At 49.6% G+C, this 19,581-nt stretch overlaps 10 protein-coding genes across 10 annotated transcripts; 5 read left to right on the top strand and 5 right to left on the bottom strand.

Moving 5' to 3' along the window:
- Positions 1 to 8: 8 nt before the first annotated feature.
- On the bottom strand, positions 9 to 1,280 carry HAT2 (Hat2p; the record flags this gene model as incomplete). Its single annotated transcript, NM_208773.1, has 1 exon — positions 9 to 1,280. One exon carries the CDS (start codon positions 1,278 to 1,280, stop codon positions 9 to 11), a length of 1,272 nt encoding a protein of 423 aa, NP_983420.1.
- Positions 1,281 to 1,512: 232 nt separating this feature from the next.
- Positions 1,513 to 3,435, bottom strand: KEL3 (Kel3p; the record flags this gene model as incomplete). The annotated part of the gene is made up of 1 exon (NM_208772.1): positions 1,513 to 3,435. The coding sequence occupies one exon, from the start codon at positions 3,433 to 3,435 to the stop codon at positions 1,513 to 1,515; it is 1,923 nt and encodes a 640-aa protein (NP_983419.1).
- Positions 3,436 to 3,613: 178 nt separating this feature from the next.
- PCM1 (phosphoacetylglucosamine mutase PCM1) lies at positions 3,614 to 5,272 on the bottom strand (the record flags this gene model as incomplete). Its single annotated transcript, NM_208771.1, has 1 exon — positions 3,614 to 5,272. The coding sequence occupies one exon, from the start codon at positions 5,270 to 5,272 to the stop codon at positions 3,614 to 3,616; it is 1,659 nt and encodes a 552-aa protein (NP_983418.1).
- Positions 5,273 to 5,413: 141 nt separating this feature from the next.
- Positions 5,414 to 5,626, top strand: SOM1 (Som1p; the record flags this gene model as incomplete). The annotated part of the gene is made up of 1 exon (NM_208770.1): positions 5,414 to 5,626. The coding sequence occupies one exon, from the start codon at positions 5,414 to 5,416 to the stop codon at positions 5,624 to 5,626; it is 213 nt and encodes a 70-aa protein (NP_983417.1).
- A 190-nt stretch (positions 5,627 to 5,816) lies between these two features.
- Positions 5,817 to 7,283, top strand: FUM1 (fumarase FUM1; the record flags this gene model as incomplete). Its single annotated transcript, NM_208769.2, has 1 exon — positions 5,817 to 7,283. One exon carries the CDS (start codon positions 5,817 to 5,819, stop codon positions 7,281 to 7,283), a length of 1,467 nt encoding a protein of 488 aa, NP_983416.2.
- Positions 7,284 to 8,026: 743 nt separating this feature from the next.
- Positions 8,027 to 9,652, top strand: PRB1 (proteinase B; the record flags this gene model as incomplete). Its single annotated transcript, NM_208768.1, has 1 exon — positions 8,027 to 9,652. The coding sequence occupies one exon, from the start codon at positions 8,027 to 8,029 to the stop codon at positions 9,650 to 9,652; it is 1,626 nt and encodes a 541-aa protein (NP_983415.1).
- Positions 9,653 to 10,306: 654 nt separating this feature from the next.
- On the top strand, positions 10,307 to 11,068 carry UTP23 (rRNA-binding ribosome biosynthesis protein UTP23; the record flags this gene model as incomplete). The annotated part of the gene is made up of 1 exon (NM_208767.1): positions 10,307 to 11,068. One exon carries the CDS (start codon positions 10,307 to 10,309, stop codon positions 11,066 to 11,068), a length of 762 nt encoding a protein of 253 aa, NP_983414.1.
- A 411-nt stretch (positions 11,069 to 11,479) lies between these two features.
- On the top strand, positions 11,480 to 14,317 carry CIN8 (kinesin motor protein CIN8; the record flags this gene model as incomplete). The annotated part of the gene is made up of 1 exon (NM_208766.1): positions 11,480 to 14,317. The coding sequence occupies one exon, from the start codon at positions 11,480 to 11,482 to the stop codon at positions 14,315 to 14,317; it is 2,838 nt and encodes a 945-aa protein (NP_983413.1).
- Positions 14,318 to 14,395: 78 nt separating this feature from the next.
- On the bottom strand, positions 14,396 to 16,438 carry NPR2 (nitrogen permease regulating protein NPR2; the record flags this gene model as incomplete). The annotated part of the gene is made up of 1 exon (NM_208765.1): positions 14,396 to 16,438. One exon carries the CDS (start codon positions 16,436 to 16,438, stop codon positions 14,396 to 14,398), a length of 2,043 nt encoding a protein of 680 aa, NP_983412.1.
- A 105-nt stretch (positions 16,439 to 16,543) lies between these two features.
- DNL4 (DNA ligase (ATP) DNL4) lies at positions 16,544 to 19,489 on the bottom strand (the record flags this gene model as incomplete). The annotated part of the gene is made up of 1 exon (NM_208764.2): positions 16,544 to 19,489. The coding sequence occupies one exon, from the start codon at positions 19,487 to 19,489 to the stop codon at positions 16,544 to 16,546; it is 2,946 nt and encodes a 981-aa protein (NP_983411.1).
- Between the last annotated feature and the right edge of the window lie 92 nt (positions 19,490 to 19,581).

The following is a 19,581-nucleotide window of genomic DNA, read 5'->3' as shown; positions in this document are numbered from 1 at the left end:
CAAAACTACTATACGAGGAGGCTGGGGTCAGATATTGCTGGAGGTGAGGCATTGACCAATTTCATGGACACTTTCCAAGCTTGTATCACGTTGTCTTCTTCTGTACTAGCCAACAGCCATGGAATCTGGGGGTTGAAACTGAATTCGTTCACAGGGCTCCTATGGCCAGCGTGCATCATCATTAACTCCGGGGCGCCGTCGTCAGCATCATCTTGGGATTGTTCGGCGCCAATCTGGGTCAAATCCCAAATGATGGCCCTCCGATCGGAGCCGCTGCTGCATATGATACCATCAGTGTGTGGGGAGAATTCAACCGTGGTCACCGAATCCTGGTGGCCGCTCATGACGTGTAGAGGGGAGGACATATCCCTCATGTCATACAAGTATATTTGGGAATCCACACCAGCAGCTGCCAAGAGGTTCCTTGAGTGCTTGCTGAAGGACAACGTGTTGAACGGTGACGCAGTAGGCAACTTCTTCACGGGCTCCAGCCTGACCCGTTTGTCATGCACCTGTAAGGTCTTGTCCTCGGACACTGTCCCAAAGACATTGCTCTCGAACTCGTGCCACTTAACATCGTTCACTATGTCGTCATGGGACGTCAATATGCTTTTGGGTTTCTTCGCTGCCTCAATATCCCACAATGCGACCGTAGTGTCGTCAGACCCAGATAAAAGTTCTCCAGAGATGTGCGGGTTAAACGCCAACCCGTATCCATTTTCCTTGTGGAACGCCAATGTGGAAACCTGGGCCTTCGACTCCTCTAGAGTACGGTCGAATATAGATATGGTTCCCTTACCATTTATCGTAGCAATGATGTTGCTATTCGCGGGCATGTACCGCGCCCTGATCACTTCCTCGATGTGGGGAAATTTGTTGGCAATTGCAAATGAGGAGTGGTCATTGGCTTCGTCCTCTTCATCTCCTTGGTCCAGGCCAGCAATTCCTGCAGGAAGATTTATTGTAGCAACCTTTAAATAATTCACCTCTTCGCCTGCAGTATGTGTACCAAAAATAAGACTCTGTTCCGGGCTCTGACCATCGGAAGGCAGCCACTGGATAGTCAGGGAGGGCCAGGTTAATTTTGTTTCGCTGACGAACTCATACATAACTGGCACATTGGAATTCCAGAGCTCGTATTCTTCCTCCACTGTTAGACTCTGCACATCCGTGTTGTCATCCTCATAATCAGACATCTTGGTTCGTACTTGATAGCTGACTGTCCGCAATGGATCCGAAGTATTCCCAAGTTCCTTTAAACCTTTAAGCTTCGTCGTCATATGAATGCTTCAGAGACCATGGTTCACACCCACACATCGCGCAGTGATCCCTCGGGCTGCAATAGCTGTTACGGCTTGAATATTTAAATGAATATATATATATATATATATAATTGGACACTAAAGTAGGAACTAAACTACCCGATGGTTCAGCCATTAGTTCTCAATCGATATGTAAGCCGACTGAGATCTGCGGCGCCTATTCGAAGAACAGTTATTAGGGCTGGTTAATCTATCTTCTTTTTGTAGGCTTTGTGAAGTCTTTCTCTATGACTTCCCCGACCCCTCCAAGCTCCTCAAGTTTGTCTTCCTCAATACGCACTTGCTCTCTTCTCTCCCACCAGCGCTCTTGGCATAAATCGAAGGAATGCTTTTTCAAATGTTTGCCCTTCGCATCACTTCTGGTATTGTGCTTGTTTGTAATAGCCCACTCTAGGAAGGATGCACCTGTGCGAACATAGAACGCTCTCAAAGATTCAAACGCCTTAGGGTGTGGTAGCCAAGGTCTAGGGTCAGGGATTTCAGGTAAGATCTCATTGTCTTCTTCCTCTTCTTCTTCCTCCTCCTCTGCCACAAGCTTCCGATCACTATGTTCTTCTTCGTCGTCATCCTCGCTGTCGTCGTCTTCGTCGTCTTCTGCATCGTCTTCGTCCTCTTCACCGAGTTCCTTTGCCCTTTCCACGGCGGCCATGTCTTCCCAGTATACTTTTACACCATCAACCTTATTCATGTCGATACTGTAGAAAGAGTCTATCATGTAGTCCTTCTCTCCCTGTTCCCAGACACCACCGAATATGAAAAGCGTGTCATCCACAATTGCCGTGGACGCATTGAATCTGGGATGTGGCAACTTCATAACAATAGGGTAGCTCTTCTTTGTCTCCTCCGTCTCTGTTATCCCGTCGTTCTCCAGTTTATTCAACTCTTCTTCGATAGTCTTGCCATCCTCATCTCCGTCGTCATCGTCTAGATTAGCTTTCTTTAAAATAGCATTCAACATGTCCTCGAGTTCCTTATCCTTGTCACGGTTACTTTTTGGGGCACTTTTGACCTTTGAATGCCGTTGGGCCCTGAGTGACACGGAGTACCATCTATTGGTCTCTATATGGTACGTGAACAAGTCGTTGTAGAAGAGGGAATCTAGACCTTCCTCAGTTTCTTCATAGTCGTACACTCCGCCGAACAATATACCACGGCCTTTGTGGTGAACCATAGAGCAACCTGCACGAGACGAGGGTTGGAAACCCTGCTTCTTTCTTCTCTCCCATCTGATAGCTGTTACATCGGACTTCATCTTCAAATACCAGCAGTCAGTAAGGATTTTACCCTTCTGTAGGCCTTTTCCAGCTTTGACCTTACAGTATCCGCCCCACAGAATCGCGCCCTCTGGAGTAGGTAGCAGCGAATGCCCCGAACGGGCATCAGGTATAGGATGGTTAGCAGGGAACTGGAGCTGTTGCCACTTGTATGTGGTGATGTCAAACAGCCAACAGTCATTCAGATACGTTGTCGAGGTTCCCAAATCTCTGAATCCACCATGAAGTATAATATAGTTTTTCCAGACAGTCATCCTGTGACCAGACCTAGAAGACGGTCCGTTCTTCTGTTCAATCTTAGTCCACTCATGGGTCGCACAGTCAAAGAGCCAGGTATCCGAGTAGTGATAGAACGTGTTCTGCTTCGGTGACGAAAACTCACCGCCATGGATGAGCACCACGCCGCTCGGGTGTGCAGCGATAGCTGCAGAGGACCTTGGCATTGGCGAATTTTGCGAGGTGTATTTCTTCCACTGGTCCGTATCAAGCGAATATATGAATAGGTCGTTGTAAAAGTGGGTCATACCTGTGGATTGATTCGTATATTCACCGCCAAAGAGAATTAGCTCCCTTTTATTATGCAGAGGATTGGCAACAAGTGACGAACTGCTTCTCTGATGCGGCCGCTCCACTGTCTCAACATTGACAGCCTCAAACTCCGCTTGCTGGCGCTTAAAGTTAGCTAGCACTTCTTCGATGTCCATGTCATCATCATCGTCTGCTCCCAACTTCTTGGCTTTCTTCTTGTCTTTCTGCTCTGCCTTAAGCAAGGATTTCTTGCTCTTGGCCTCAGCGCGCGCCTTCTTGGCGTCTTTGTCCTTTTTCCCCTTCTTCGCCATGCTACTAGTTTACTTGCCCTTGTGTTGCGCTCAATCAGAATTGGACACTCAACGCTACCAAGAAATCGGATCAAGATGTTTGTAGGATCGATGATATATAAAAAAATAAAACAAAAATATTAAAAAAATTTTATCAGTTCTCACTTTAAGTCTCTTGACGAAGTACTACGTTTCCAGGTCAATTGCAAATTCCAGGGTCGTTCGTAGATTCGACGACTAAAGTGCTAACCTTGGTAGCTAGCTCGTCCGCTTGCTGCTGGGATGCTGCTTCTGCGTAGATTCTGACAGCATCTTCTGTTCCGCTGGCTCTCACAAAAGACCTACCGCTGTCATAGACCATTACAATATCATCTATCAGCTCCTGAAGTCCTGCTGGGGAGGTAAGTTGCTGCTCGGCATTCGTGGTTTTGAACATGGATCTGTCGGGGACGACCACCTTAACCAGGTTGTTTGGTAAGTCTGTGTATTGTTTGTCCCAGTCTTCCGGAGACCAATGCAATATGGACAATATCGCGATGACCGCAAGCATATCGGCAATGGCATCACCTATGGTCTGGTTGATTAAATTGGCAAATGTTTTCAAAGTCTGTAGCGAGAGCCTGGCCTTTGCTGACAATGCAGGGTTCTCGAGTGCGCGTTCTACCGTCAAGGTGAAATGCTCGGAAAAGATAACCGTACCGTGGCCATTCGCCTCAAAGTAGATGCCCACGTCGTACTTCTGTACCGCCTCGCGATGCAGATGCTTCACGCCCGTCGGTGTACAAGATACAGGCACCTCGAGAACCTCCGACAGATATCTGGTGGAGGATCCGTTTGCGTAGGCGGTCTGGACGACGCCGAGGCAGACGTCGTCGTTTATGCCTGCTGTGAGCAGCGCCGACTGCAGAAACTTCGCGATCAAAGTCGAGATTTTGTCTCCGTCCAACAGGTGGAACCGCTCCTGCCCATCGATATAGTAAAATATAACCCTGTCCGCGTCCCCGTCGTACGAGCAGAACAGGCTCTCGCGCAGAAGGTCCGCAGAAATACCCTGCGGCAAGCACTGCTTCGTCTTCACGTAGTCCGCGCCGCAGCCGCTGTTCAGTAGCTCGTGCTGCGACCAGTTGTCATTGATAATTGATACACGGTTCTTGAACAGCGGGCTCCGGCGGAACAGCTCCCGCGCCTTCAGCGCGCCCACCCCGTTCGCCGTGTCCACGACCAGCGGAAACGGCAACGTCTCGAGCCCATGCAGCGCGGCAAGCTCCTCCAGCGCGGCAACAAAGTGCGCGTAGTACAGGTCCTCGCGCACGCCTGCCGCGCTGCCGCGCTCGTTGCACGCGCACGTGAGGAAGTGCAGCTGCGGCGTCGTCAGCATCCCGCAGTCCACTACCTCCACGTCCTCCAGCATGCGCGTCCCGTCTAGCAGCGCATCGAGCAGCTGCGGCCCCGACGCGCGCGAGTCGCGCGCCACCACCACGCGCGCCCGCAGCGCCAGATCCAGCCCCAGCCGGTCCACCAGCATGTGCAGCGCGTCCAGCAGCTCTTGCTGCCCCTGCGACGCACAATTCGCTAGCGCCGTCGCATGCTTCTCCCACTCCGCCGCCAGCATCTCGCCGTGCGGGTCCACCAGCTTCACCCCGTTATCCTCCGGCGGGTTGTGCGACGCCGTCAGCATCACCCCCACATACGCCCCGCCTAAGTACAGCGACCGCAGGCAGGCTAGAAGCCCCGTAGCGAACACCACTGGTGCCAGCACTTCCGCCCGGGACCGGAATCCCGCCGTCCCGTACGCATACACGCGCCCGCATCCTCGATGCCTGTCGTACAGCTTCACCATCTCCTGCACCGTCCGCATCCTATCTTTCGCTGCCTGTTTTAACTGTCAAGCTTTCCGTGTTCTTCACTTCAGCAAGCGCTGTCGTCTCTCTGCCAGCTCTTTTTCGGCGTGCAGCACGCGCTTCGTTATATAACTTACTGGTCGTGCCCCAAACGCCGGATGGCTCCTCCCACGCCCGTTCTCACACGCGAAGAAGTGGCCCCAGCGTTGGCTACTTCGCGCGACTGCGTGTTAGCGTCACTGACACAGAATGAATGCCACTTTGACGGCAGGGGCTACGTTTGCGTGCCGTTCCAACGCTTGTTCCGCGAGTGCACGCTCAACAAGAGGAGGGTGCGGATCGAGATAACAGAACGAAACACCAACATGTAGCATAGCAATGCCTTCTGTAGTATATATGGTGTAACTGATGAAGTTGCGGGACTGGCTGCGCAGCGTGCGCGCGTTACCCTGCGCCGTGGCGGGGGCCCGAGGTCGGCTCAGAGGTAGTAGCGCATGCACCCCAGCAGGGATATAAAAGCGGACGTGGGGCGGGGACGTACGGCGGCGGGCAGGCCAAAGGATGCTCAGACTAAGCAGAGGTTGTGTAGGAAGCAGCGCAGCGCGTAGGTTGATGTCGACAGCAGGAGCGCCACAGCAGTTCAGGGTCGAGACGGACGCCTTCGGGGAGATCCGGGTGCCAGCAGACAAGTACTGGGGCGCGCAGACACAGCGGTCGCTGGAGAACTTCCGGATCGGCGGAGCGCGCGAGCGCATGCCGGAGCCGGTGGTGCGCGCGTTCGGCGTGCTCAAGAAGTCTGCGGCGGTGGTCAACGAGCAGCTGGGCACGCTGGAGCCGGGCATTGCGAAGGCGATCCAGCAGGCGGCGGACGAGGTGGCCCAGGGCCAGCTGATGGAGCACTTCCCGCTGGTGGTGTTCCAGACCGGGTCGGGCACGCAGAGCAACATGAACGCCAACGAGGTGATCTCGAACCGCGCGATTGAGCTGCTGGGCGGAGAGCTGGGCAGCAAGCAGGTGCACCCCAACAACCACTGCAACCAGGCGCAGTCGTCGAACGACACGTTCCCGTCGGTGATGCACATCGCGGCGGTGACGGAGATCACGCGCTCGCTGCTGCCGGAGCTGGAGGCGCTGCGCGTGTCGTTCCAGCGCAAGACGGACGAGTTTGCGCACATCGTCAAGATCGGGCGCACGCACCTGCAGGACGCGACGCCGCTGACGCTGGGCCAGGAGTTCAGCGGCTACACACAGCAGATCGCCAACGGCATCGCGCGCGTCGAGCACGCGCAGGAGAGCCTGCGCTTCCTCGCGCAGGGCGGCACCGCCGTGGGCACGGGCCTCAACACGCGCCGCGGCTTCGCGGAGCAGATCGCGGCCCAGGTGTCCCGCGAGACCGGCCTCGAGTTCCGCACCGCGCCCAACAAGTTCGAGGCGCTGGCCGCGCACGACGCCGTCGTCGAGGCCTCCGGCGCGCTCAACACGCTTGCCTGCTCGCTGTTCAAGATCGCCAACGACATCCGCTACCTCGGCTCCGGCCCCCGCTGCGGCTACGGCGAGCTCTCGCTGCCCGAGAACGAGCCCGGCTCCTCCATCATGCCCGGCAAGGTCAACCCGACCCAGAACGAGGCCCTCACGCAGGCCTGCGTCCAGGTCATGGGCAACAACGCCGCCATCACCTTCGCGGGCGCGTCCGGCCAGTTCGAGCTCAACGTCTTCAAGCCCGTCATGATCGCCAACCTGCTCAGCTCCGTCCGCCTGCTCGCCGACGCCGCGCGCTCCTTCCGCGTCCACTGCGTCGACGGCATCCAGGCCAACGAGGACCGCATCGCCAAGCTGCTGCACGAGTCGCTGATGCTGGTCACAGCTCTGAACCCCAAGATCGGCTACGACGCCGCCTCCGCGGTCGCCAAGAACGCCCACAAGAAGGGCATCACCCTCCGCGCGTCCGCGCTCGAGCTTGGCGTCCTGACCGACGCGGAGTTCGACGAGTGGGTCGTCCCCGAGAAGATGATTGGTCCCCGCGACTAACCGCGCTGTATATGCCTATCTACACGTGACTAAGTAACAACGGCCCGCGTGCCGCGCACATCACTGCCCGTCCCGAGATACCCCACCGCCGTGCCGCGCTGCTGCCCGTCGCTGCCGGCCGATACGCCTGCCGCTTGTCGCGCTCCGCGCGCCATCAGAGTTTTATCCGCGGTATCCGGCGGCGCGCAGAGCGTTCCACCTATACGCCCATCCCCGGAGAATGGCGCAGGCACCCCGCCACCAAGCCGCACTGTCCTGGCTTCCGTGCTACCCAGCGCACCTTTCCGCGCCGCGAGCGCGCCCGTCTGTGCGCCCACGTGACGTGACTCGCCGCCGCGCCCGTCACGTGACAACCGCAGATCTCCCCGGCATTCCGGCCGTTGTTGCTACGTCGTTTACGTATGTGGCGCAGGGCACAAAAGCCGCGAGGAAGGCGGCGGCGTGGAAGACTTTTGCCACCGGCTGATGACCGCGGTACACACCAGCACAAGCGCCCCTTGCTCTATCAGTCTTTCACCGCGACAAAATGAGCCAGACTCCAATGATAGTCGACAGAGTTACGTCTTGGCCTCCTGTTTGGTAAGCGTAATTAATTTTACGGGCGTAGATTTGTAACAGTATATATAGAGGGCGGGGGGGCCCCGGCGGAACGCGCAAGGACGTAGATCGTCGTAGTTCTTGCAAGTACCAGCAGGACGACATCGGTGCATACAGAAAGGTAGCGGCTGCAGAAACCAGACAAGATGAAGTTGCAGCGTGCAGTTTGGCCGGCAGTGGCGTTGACCACGGCGCAGGCACTCCTCATTTTGCCACAGGCGGAGGACGAGTTGGTGGTGGCGGAGGCGCACCGCGGGCAGTTGGTGCAGTGGATGGCGCGGGAGAACCAGGAGCGCAAGGCGCAGGGCGCGGAGCAGCAGTCTCCGTTGTTCCGCGTGGACGACGTGACGCGCGCCATCCCACACAAGTACATTGTGGTGTTCCGCGAGGGCGTGAGCGACGAGGAGGCGGCGTTCCACATGGAGCTCGTGGAGGCGGCGCACGCGGAGTCGGTGGCGCGCTTGGACGAGCAGCACGCGTTCTTCCGGTCGACGCGCGGCGAGAACAACGAGTTCGGGATTGCGGCCACGCGGGCGGAGGGCGGCATTGAGGGCGAGTTTGCGCTCGGCGAGCAGTTGCGCGGCTACGTGGGGTACTTCACGGAGGACATGGTGGGGTTGTTGCGGTCGAACCCGCACGTGCACTTCGTCGAGGAGGACTCCATGGTGTTTGCATCCGACTTCACCACGCAGAACGGCGCGCCGTGGGGGTTGGCGCGTGTGTCGCACCGCGAGAAGTTGAACTCCGGCTCGTTCAACAAGTACCTCTACGACGACAACTCGGGCGAGGGCGTGACGTCCTACGTCATCGACACCGGGATCAACATCGACCACGTGGACTTCGAGGACCGCGCCTTGTGGGGGAAGACGATCCCCAACAACGACGCGGACTACGACGGCAACGGGCATGGTACGCACTGTGCGGGCACGATTGCGTCCAAGACCTACGGTGTGGCTAAGAAGGCCAACGTCGTTGCGGTCAAGGTGCTACGGTCGAACGGTACCGGCTCGATGTCCGACGTGTTGCGCGGCGTTGAGTACGCGGTGAAGGCCCACCGTAAGGCGGCCGAAAAGGCCGACAAGGGGTTCAAGGGCTCCACGGCCAACATGTCCCTAGGTGGCGGTCGCTCCCAGGCGTTGGACCTGGCTGTCGACGCCGCCGTCGACGCTGGTATCCACTTTGCGGTGGCCGCCGGAAACGAAAACCAGGACGCCTGCAACACCTCGCCAGCTGCGTCGCAGAAGGCCATTACTGTGGGTGCCTCCACATTGGCCGACGACAGAGCATACTTTTCTAACTGGGGCCGCTGCGTTGACCTATTCGCTCCAGGCATGAACATCTTGTCCACCTACATTGGCTCAGATACCGCCGTCGCTACTCTTTCTGGTACATCGATGGCTTCTCCACATGTTGCTGGTCTATTGACCTACTTTTTGTCTTTGCAACCCGACGGAGACTCGGAGTTCCGCAACAAGCAGACGATATCCCCAGAGGTCTTGAAGAAGAAGGTCATCGACTTCGGTACAAAGGACGCTTTGAGCAGCCTACCAGCAAGAACCGCCAACGTGTTGATATACAACGGTGGTGGCGCGGACTTGTCCGACTTCTGGGGCAACAAGCCCAAGAAAGTCAGCGGTCCTAAATTCACCTACGCAGATGACGAGGAAGCCATGGGCTCCGACTTGGACCGTCTAATCCACGAGCTTGAGTCTAGCACTGATGCTATGTTTTCCGGTTTCCGGACCATCTTGGACCGGATGAACATCATTTAAGTCGCTGATGTATCAGTTTTTGCCTTCTATGCTTCTATGTTGAGTTTGATTTGAGCTTTTATTTGCTCTTATGGCTTTTTGGGAACTACCTCGTAGGAAAGTGATCTAAAGCCTTCCCTTTCCTGTTGTATATTTTGTCCATTCCTAACGATCAGAAGGTGCTCATCTTGATGCAGGTCATTTTGTGCCACCTGGTCACACCTATGCTGCCTGCACTGTCGGCTGACCGTTGAAGGTTAATGGCTGCACCTGCGTCGCTGGGAGCTCTGTCGCTGTCGCGATCATTCGTAGCGATTTTGGCACGCTATCGCCCAGCAGCTCAATGGGCGTCCGCAATTAAAACGGGGCTCAACCAAGCTCCGTTTCATGTCGTCTGTTCTTAGAAGAGTCATAACTATATAACTAAACGTTTCTCTATTATGGTTTCCTAGCAATAACATGTTCAATATTGCATTTCGGTCACATAAATTCCGGTATTTTCTCCAGCCGTATGCTTCTGGACGGAACCGAAAATTTTCCCGTTCAGTAGGTCTAACTTTTGGGTCTACATACAGAGCTCATCTCGCATCAGAGCTCACTTTGTCCTTCTAATTACCAGAGGCCACTCATTTATAACCTTCCGACGGCTTTCATTCAGGATAAATCAGGAAGAAGATGCGTCAAAAAAGGGCGAAGGCCTACAAGAAACAGATGCTGGTCTACAACCACACATTCAAGTTCAGAGAACCATACCAGGTCCTTGTGGATGATCAAATAGTGTTAGAGACGAATAAGAGCTCATTTGACCTGCTAAAGGGTCTTAAGCGTACCCTGCAGGCAGAAGTAAAGCCTATGATCACGCAATGCTGTATGCAGAAGCTTTACGATACAAAAAACCAAGATGCGATCGCCCAGGGAAAGCTGTACGAACGGCGGCGCTGTAACCACGTGAAGGAGCCGAAGGAGCCGATTGAGTGTCTGCAGAGCGTTGTTGCTGTGAATGGCCAGAACCGCCACAGATACATCGTCGCGTCGCAAGACATTGCCATACGCCGCGCGCTGAGGAAAGTTCCAGGTGTGCCGCTGGTATACATCAACAGAGCGGTCATGGTCATGGAACCCCTCAGCTCCACTAGCGAACAGGTTAGCCGTGAGGCCGAAAAGCAGAAGCTCTTCAAGGGCCTGAACGACCCCAAATACACAGGGATAGCAGAAAACAGTGCGCCCGCGGGAGCCCAGCCGGCGGAAGGTGCGCCTACGCTCAAGCGTAAGGGCCCCAAAGCCCCGAACCCGTTGAGCATGAAAAAGCGCAAGGTGAAGGAGGAACAGCCCACTAGTGATGCATCCGAACAAAAGGCAGACGCCTCGAAAAAGAGGAGAAGAAAGCATAAGAAGGCCACGTCCGCCGAAACACCAGCTGAGTCAACCTCAGACTGAATGGGAAACACTCACCGTGTTCATGTAGCCCTGTATATATATACATACCACGCAAACTGCAGAGTCCGGGACATACCTAAGCACGTGCAAAGCAGTACAGCTCGATTTGGTTGTTACCCGGCCTTTACACGGCGGGATCACTATTGGGTTTATGATAACCACAAACTTCGTTAGTTCAAAGGCGGAGAGGCTATATGAGAATATACAAACGCCGGCACGATACTGCACTATAGTTCCTCCTGATAGCGGTCTGGCTTACTATAGGTGATAAGCTGCTCGACCAGATTGTATCCCGGGTAGCTCTTAATCGTTCAGGTTTGGCGTGTTTCAGAAAAACACCAGGTAAACAAAGAAAAACGCAGCTCTCGCCTCTTAAAACAGGCCTGCTGTTTATCCGGTCCAGTTTATGCGATGCCTGATCACGAAGTACAGACGAGGAAATCCAGGATGCTTGATGACGCACAGGAAGAGCTGAATATCACCGTGGCCGTGCGTTGTCGTGGGCGAAATGAGAGAGAGATCAAGGCGAAAAGTTCTGTCGTCGTGACGGTGCCGGACGTAACAGGCTCCAACGAGGTTTCCATCAATACAACAGACGAAGTAGGGATTGCGGCAAAGATGAACTCGCGCACATATACGGTCGATAAAGTCTTCGGGCCTAGTGCAGATCAGAGCTTAATCTTTAAAGAAATTGCAGAGCCGTTGTTTGATGACTTCATGAAAGGGTACAACTGCACCGTGCTGGTTTACGGAATGACATCTACGGGTAAGACTTACACGATGACTGGCGATGAAAAACTATATGACGGACAATTGAGCGACTCTGCGGGGATAATCCCAAGAATCATGTTTAAGCTGTTCGATGCCCTAGAAGCCACTGACAGCGATTTTCTGGTCAAATGTTCCTACATCGAGCTTTATAACGAAGAGTTGAAGGACTTACTAGATGAGTCACACGATTCCTCTAAAAGATTGAGGATCTTCGATTCTAGCTCTATGAACCACAGCAGCAGAGCAAGCTCTCAGAGCAACTCTCCGAGAGAACCAGAAGTTGCACATAACGGGTTTAGTAGAAGACGACAACGGCCGCCCCCTGTGAAAGCCAACCGGATGTCAGCAACAAAGCAACAACTTTCTGAAAGCGGCTCGGGCATATATGTTCAGAACGTGCAAGAGTTCCATATTATCAACGCGCGAGAGGGCATTAACGTTCTGCAAAAGGGTTTAAAACACAGGCAAGTAGCTTCAACCAAAATGAACGACTTTTCTAGCAGGTCGCACACTATATTTACCATAATGCTATACAAGAACTGTGACGGGGAGTTATTTCGAGTATCGAAGATGAACCTAGTTGATCTTGCAGGGTCTGAAAACATCAGCCGATCTGGAGCTCAAAATCAAAGAGCAAAGGAAGCAGGCTCAATCAACCAAAGTCTACTGACCTTGGGTCGTGTGATAAACTCCCTTGCAGATAAAAGCATTCATATTCCTTTTCGCGAATCCAAGCTAACGAGACTTCTTCAAGATTCCCTCGGAGGAAATACAAAGACTGCGCTTATAGCAACCATCTCGCCAGCGAAAATCAATGCAGATGAAACTTCGAGTACTCTGGAATATGCGGCCAAAGCAAAGAACATCAAAAATAGGCCGCAGCTTGGTGCTCTCATGATGAAGGATATACTGGTGAAAAATATATCGAGTGAACTTGCCAAAATAAAGTCAGATTTTCTATCGACTAAATCTAAAGATGGTATATATATGAGCCATGAGCATTACCAAGAAATCGTCAATGATTTGGAGAACTGTCAGACAGAAATTCAGGAATCTAAGCGGCAGATAGAGTCTCTAACATCCCAGAACAATCTTCTCTTAAAAGATAAAAAGGCGTCGCAAGAGGTAACTGAGTTGCAGAATAGCAAGATTAAGAAGCTTCAGAGTACTATAGAGTATCTTTATGATAAAATTGAAAGACAACATCACAACGAAACGGAACTTGCGACAACTATTCACAAGTTGAAAGAAGCTCTTCATACTATGCAGGGGTCTTTGAAAAGCTATGAAACACATGAATTGCGACTACAAAATGATATTAAAGAAGTTTTGTATCAGGGCATTACCTCTTATAGAGAATCTATGAACCAACATCTTGAGAAAGTTAAGGTTAGCATGCTGGATAAGAATCTGTCCATCAAAGAAAACATAAATAACATAACCACCATTTTTGACGATACACTCAAGTCTGTGGAGGCAAATGGTTCAGATATGTGTGATACCCTAGTGAAGTTGATTAAAGAAACCCCGTCGATGTACCTGAAGGAATTTAACGAGACAGTATCGTCTCTAAAGTCGGAATTATCCTCTTATTCAAACGCTTTAACTAATAAGTTGACAGAGATTAGTGAAGAAAATAATCACCTACGTGAATATTTGGATCAGCATCTTTTCAAGAATAGTACCCAGGAAGTCCTCGATTTGAGAATGGAGAGTGTTTACCAGAAGGTCAAGAATGATTCTGATCAATTATTATCCAAGCTTGTCTCCATGGTTGGAGCGCATGTTGAAGAGAGCAGAACACTGATGGTAAACTCCATGAAGGACACGGTGAATGAAATTATAGATAACGAGCGTAGCTTATTCCAACCAATCAGAGATCGGTGGATTGCTTCATGTGATAATATCAACCAATGCGACGCATCCCACCAGAATTTTGAAGCGAAATCCACTAGTGGTTTGGATAAACTCAAAGAACTATCTGATGCTTCGTTAAAAAGTTCAGAAGATGCAGTAAACAAGGCTAAACATAGAACGGATAGCTTTCACGACTTTGTTCAAAAACTATGTTGTGATCAGTCTCTGAAAAAACAAATGCATGATATCAGTGACAAGCATAGAATGCTGGAGGACCATTTCGACGACAACGTCAAATACTTCAAAGAATCAAGTAAGGGCTTCGAAGACATGGACTGTTCCATAAAGAAGATCATACATGAGATGAGTCCGGAAGTCGGAGACATCAAGTCTGTGGAAACGTTGATGGAACGGATCAACGCGAGAACATTTAGTCCAGTTAGGCCCACCGGGAAGACGCCATCGAGACAAGTTCTCAAAAATGCTATTACATCGAAAGCCAGTTCTAGATCTATGTCTCCAATCAAGACCCTTGATACAAATGTGCGCATAATATCTCCAGTGAAACGCGGAACGATTGAATTTGGAGCAGAAGGTCCACCGACTAAAAAGGTTAGGTGACGTCCAGGGGAATTGTGAGGCTAATTCAAGTTTGGAATGACGCTTAATGTAACACTAACTAATATATAATAATGCATACTAACTGTTAACTATGTTATATTCACCTGTTCCCTTTAGAAGACGTTCTACTTCGTGTTTATTCATTTCTAATCTCACTGCAATCTTGTCAAAGCTGTCGACGCTTTTAACAGATTGAAGTAGGAGAAATTCCTGTAACCGTTTTTTCTTCAATAACAATGGTATGTCCTCATTCTGCTGTTCACGGTGTTCATTATCCTTCGAAACATGGCGATTTCGAATATCGAATGTTATTCTAGTGGTATTCAAGGTACTCATACTTTGTTTCCTAGATGTACCTTTCATTGCAGCTTCGTTATCTGAAGGTGCTTGATATCCTTTTGCAATAGGATCAATCGAATCGTTTAGGATATCCTTGATTGAGAGTTTTTGGTACGTTTCTCTTAACACCTCCTCTGCAACATCAGAACTGTTTAGAAACGGTGGGATATTTCTGCTACGTGAGGAACCATCAAAATCTACGCGAATATCGGAAGTTGAGAAGACATTATTTCCTGCGCTTGTTCCAGTAGGTATAAAATTGTCTGTCGTCGAAACATAATCAAACCTTTTCAATAATTCCAATGTGCCAATGCTCTTAGCCACCGGATAAGAATAACATCTATAAATTAGCCTGTGAAAGACCCCAAATATTATTAGTCTGCGGACATCGATTTGGTTTTCGCGGATAGCGGAATAGTTTGCTTTATACCACTCTTTTAAGGTTTGGCCCTGCGTCAACGAACGATACAAATCAAAGAGAACACGCCTTGTAGGAAGAGTTCTTTTGCAATTCGATTCTAAGTTGCGCGAACGGTTGTAATAATAGTCTTTGTTAGATTGCGTGAATGACTGTGCTAAAGAAGATATCCCACTGGACTTCTGAGAAAATTCAGCATTAGAGCTGAAAGAGTCGGCTCTATTGGTCGAAGTTGTTCTTCGGAGTGTATAGACCGTGTTGGTAGACGCTGTCTGGTTGCGTGAATGCCCTCCGTTAGGTCTGCTTTCGAATGGAAGTCGATGAATTTCGCAATCTTCACTGGATACTACATATACCTGGCATTCTCTAGGAAGAATAAAATCGAATAAAAAGTCTCGGAGCAAATTGGTAGGCGCGTAAATATTGCTGAACTGGAACATATCAACTAGGGCAACACAATCATAGTATACCAAGTGTTTAATACATTCCATCACTAATTCGACAGCGCTATCGCTGCATTTCGAAATTTTCGCAATGCTGTTGATCCCGTTGATAAAAGGAACTATCTTTAACATGGTAGGGTCCCAGTTTACATCTACGAGATTCATCAGATTGACTTTAGCAATAGGTACATCTTCAAAAGAGAGGCAAGAATTTGGCGGTGTAAGCAAAGGGAAAAGTTTAATATCAATAGCATTCCCTGAATCCATTGGGATCAAACATTCGGAGTAGTTGTTTAGGTCCTCATATAATTTCGTTATTAAATCTTCGATATAAAGATTCTTCTCATCACTGTTAATGTGCTTCATAATTTCATGATACTTTGTAGTAGCATTATGCTGTGCTCTACTCTTTTTGTCGAGGTTGTGTGTCTTAGCTTTGGAATCAGACTCTTCTGTCTTCTGCTCCGCTGCCTTCGTCTCGCCGGTTTTCAACTGATAGTATACAGGATCTCGCTCCACTTTTGACAGCATCTGAGATTGTTCCTCTAAAACCCTAAGCATCTTGGCTAATCTGGCAATTGCTGGCTCATAAGGGGAGGTAGCTGAATCATAGGGGAAAACAAATACTAAATTAAAGCTGAATGAGTTTCTGGCATAGTACGGAGCTTTGATGTTGACTGGATAGCAAACCAGTCTATAGGAACCAAACTTAAAAGTGACGAGTTTATTGCATAGTTGTGACTTTGGGATAACATAATTCTTAATTGTGTCGAAACGGATTCCGCTCTTTTCTAAACTATCTGATGGGAACTGGAACCTTACCTTAGTCCCTTCCGTAGGATGAAACAGCGCATAGAATATGCAATGGATAGGCACAAAGCCATCAAACTTATTGGGCATCTTTTCTAGTGCTGGTGGCATTTGCTAACTACCTTCGATATCTTAGGAGAGTATACATTTAAGTTTTCCATTCGCCTGATAAGCTAAGTTACCCGGCGGGTTGATATCAAACTAAGTACAGGCAAACTATATGGCAGCATATTCATCCTCATCTACTAAGTATTGCGCTTCCATGCAAGCCTCAACCCACTCGCTTGTCACAATTTTAGGAATGGGCTGAACATCATTACTACCTGTTATCCTGGCTCCTATATTATTCCGGACTGCCTGAAGTGACAGTTGCGAAAAGCAATCTTTCACAGCTACAACTATCGTAGCCAGTTCAAGATCATTGGTAACTTCACCACCACACGACTCAATATTCCACTTTACGATATCTGACCACGAACTATGGTACGCATAGTCGTCCAGTATATAAAATAACCAACCCTTGAAGATCAGTAGTCTTTCATACTCTGACACTGCGTCTGTACCCATTTCTGATGCATATCCTTCTTCCACCTGCTTATTGGCCAAAGCCTTAAGCGTATCCTCCGTTACGGGTAACTGATAGCTTTCTCCATATTTGTCCTCTTGGTTACGAGCTTGTTTCATTAGTTCTTCAGAGGCGCTGTAGACGTATTTAGGTTCTATCTGTAGCATGGTACCATATTTGACACAGTCCATGAGCCACTCCGGGTGTATAATATCATAACCTCGTTCGATGAGCATTTTCAACTCTCTTGTATCTTTACAGCCAAGGATATAAAGCTTGTCTAAGCTTGCCCGGATCCTTAGGTTGTGTATATAAGTTCCCCCACAGCTGACTACTGCCTCGCCAATTTCTGACGCATCGATGTTCTTTTTTGACTGTAGGTCAAAATACCCACTCGTAACGTAAAAGTAGTAACCTTTCAAAAAGTCCGCCTTTGAAGGCTTAGTAACGTCAATATCACCTACCAGATGGAACGTCCTCCTTTTTCGAGGAGAACTTCTGTCTTTACCGAACTTCGCATTTTGGGAAACATTAAAGTAACTCCTGGCTTCCCTTGCGGTGTCATACTCTGCAACTGTACTGGCAGTGGACCAATTTTTATCGTGTCGGATACGCTTACAGTATGCATTATAAAGTGTGCTTCCTGTTTTGTACAGATCTGACTTTGACTCTTCGTTATCGATAGACCTAGCTTTTACCTCTAGCACAACTGAATTCTTCGGGTCAATCCATTCTCTAGGTGTCTTTGTACCAAATTCTACCCAATCCGTAGGCGGTTTTCTTTCATCATATGGAAACCAGTTCCCTCGCGTCAATCTATCTATTTCCTTAAACTCTTCATTTGAAATACCATTCGCAATGCTACAGAATGAGATAAATTTCTCGATCTTCGGTTGAACAATTATTGGTTCAGAATCGGAATCACTATCGCTTCCGGACTCATACGAAGATGGATTGTTTTTTTCACTGTCATCAGTAACCGCCAGTGCACATATAAATGAATCCTTTCTCCCTTTATCACGCCCAATAACAACTAGATCCATGTTTTCTCCGAAATTCTCCAAGTATTCCGGTTTTATCTTGATCCAGGAATCATCTCGCTTTCCAACACTGTATTTGGAACGGGCCTTTTTCAATACAATTCCCTCTGATCCATGGGCTACCGCAGCACCTAAAGCTGCAGTTATCGCCTCTGCATCCGAGCATCTAGGGCCACTTAGTAGGTGAACCACATTTTTAGATGGAATGAGAATTTTTTCAAGATACTCTTTTCTCTTTACTACGTCTTGGTTAGTTAATAACTGTCCGTTGAGATAAAGCAAATCGAACACTGCGTACAGAGGCCGATATGTCGGCTCCGTGTGGCCTGTAGTTTCAAAATTTACTTGGTGACTTGCGCCTGATTTGGTTAAACCAAAAGGAAGTATGCATTGCATTTCCTTATCATAACTGACCATTTCGCCATCGAGAATGCACTCTTTTACACCTTCAACAAACTTTAAATGGTTCGAAATTGATCCTTTGGAAGAGTTTTCGCCATACAAATACGTATAGTTTATTCCATTTCGGCTAAAATACGCAATTGAGTTTCCATAGTCCATGTAATGCACCTGTATTCGATCGCCATCCATTTTCTCTTCCACGTAGAAGTCATTGCCAAGTTTTGTGGAAACTTTCTCATAAGGAATCTTTACGCGCTGCGCCATGTGTGGAGCAAAGGCGTAGCCTATCCGGACTGAGAGGTCATTCTTTTCAAGCCGCTCGTTGGGGTCATATAGCGTATGTGCAACAATTCGAAGGTCTGAAACAACTTTAAAGTAGCTTTCAGCATCCGGGTGCCAGCAACTGAGAAGCAGACTTTCAAGACCGCTGACTATGGGCACCTTCAATACTATATCAAAAAAAAAACGCAGCTCAACGTAACTCATGTGCTCCAAGCAGTAGTTAAAGGCTGGAGATTCTGCCAAGCTTATATAACTCCATTTTCCAACGTTACTTTCATGCTCAAGCTTATCCAACATTCCATTAACCTCATCAATCGACATTCTTTTCGGCACAACCGGTTCTCGTCGCCGCTTTTGTAGCTCTTCAACGCAAAAAGTGGACAGTTTGACTCCTCTTGGGGCGTTCTGTTTCCAATGTAGCAAACGGCGTTCTGTTTCAGAGTTTCTTGGTAGCTTCATATGTTTGCAAAGGGCCTTAACTAAGGTCACATCCTTCACGCGATACGAGCGACGATCGTTGTATGGTAGGCTTAAAACTAAAGCTGGATATATATCATTACCGACAGTCTTCCTCCACAAACTTACAAAGTTCGAAGTGATTTCTAGGTTACGCACCTTCCGCGGCTTCCCTAGGTCCTTCTTTTTTAGTGCGACTTCCTCTAGTTTGATGAATAGCTCATCGCAGAGCCAACAAAAGTCAGGAGAGGGTGAAAAGTTTATCGGGCTTCCATCTTGTGCATTTATTTCATGTTCGCCTGTCGGTGTTCCGCCCCGAGGAGAACCTAACACATCCATATTTGCATGAATGATGGGCTTCTTGGGAAGAGCAATCGTCAACTCTGTAGTGTTCTTAAGCCAAGGATAAATCACCATTCACGGTGGACCACTTCATGGAACAGAAGAGGAAGCACGCAAGCCTAATAAACCGGCAGCAGTCCAATCTTCTCTCGCTAGTTGGTTAGCAC

Source organism: Eremothecium gossypii, chromosome III (genome assembly GCF_000091025.4).
Source record: "Eremothecium gossypii ATCC 10895 chromosome III, complete sequence".
Taxonomy (NCBI): domain Eukaryota; kingdom Fungi; phylum Ascomycota; class Saccharomycetes; order Saccharomycetales; family Saccharomycetaceae; genus Eremothecium; species Eremothecium gossypii.
The sequence above is the reverse complement of the archived record's forward strand: the minus strand, read 5'-3'. Positions and strand labels throughout refer to the sequence as shown.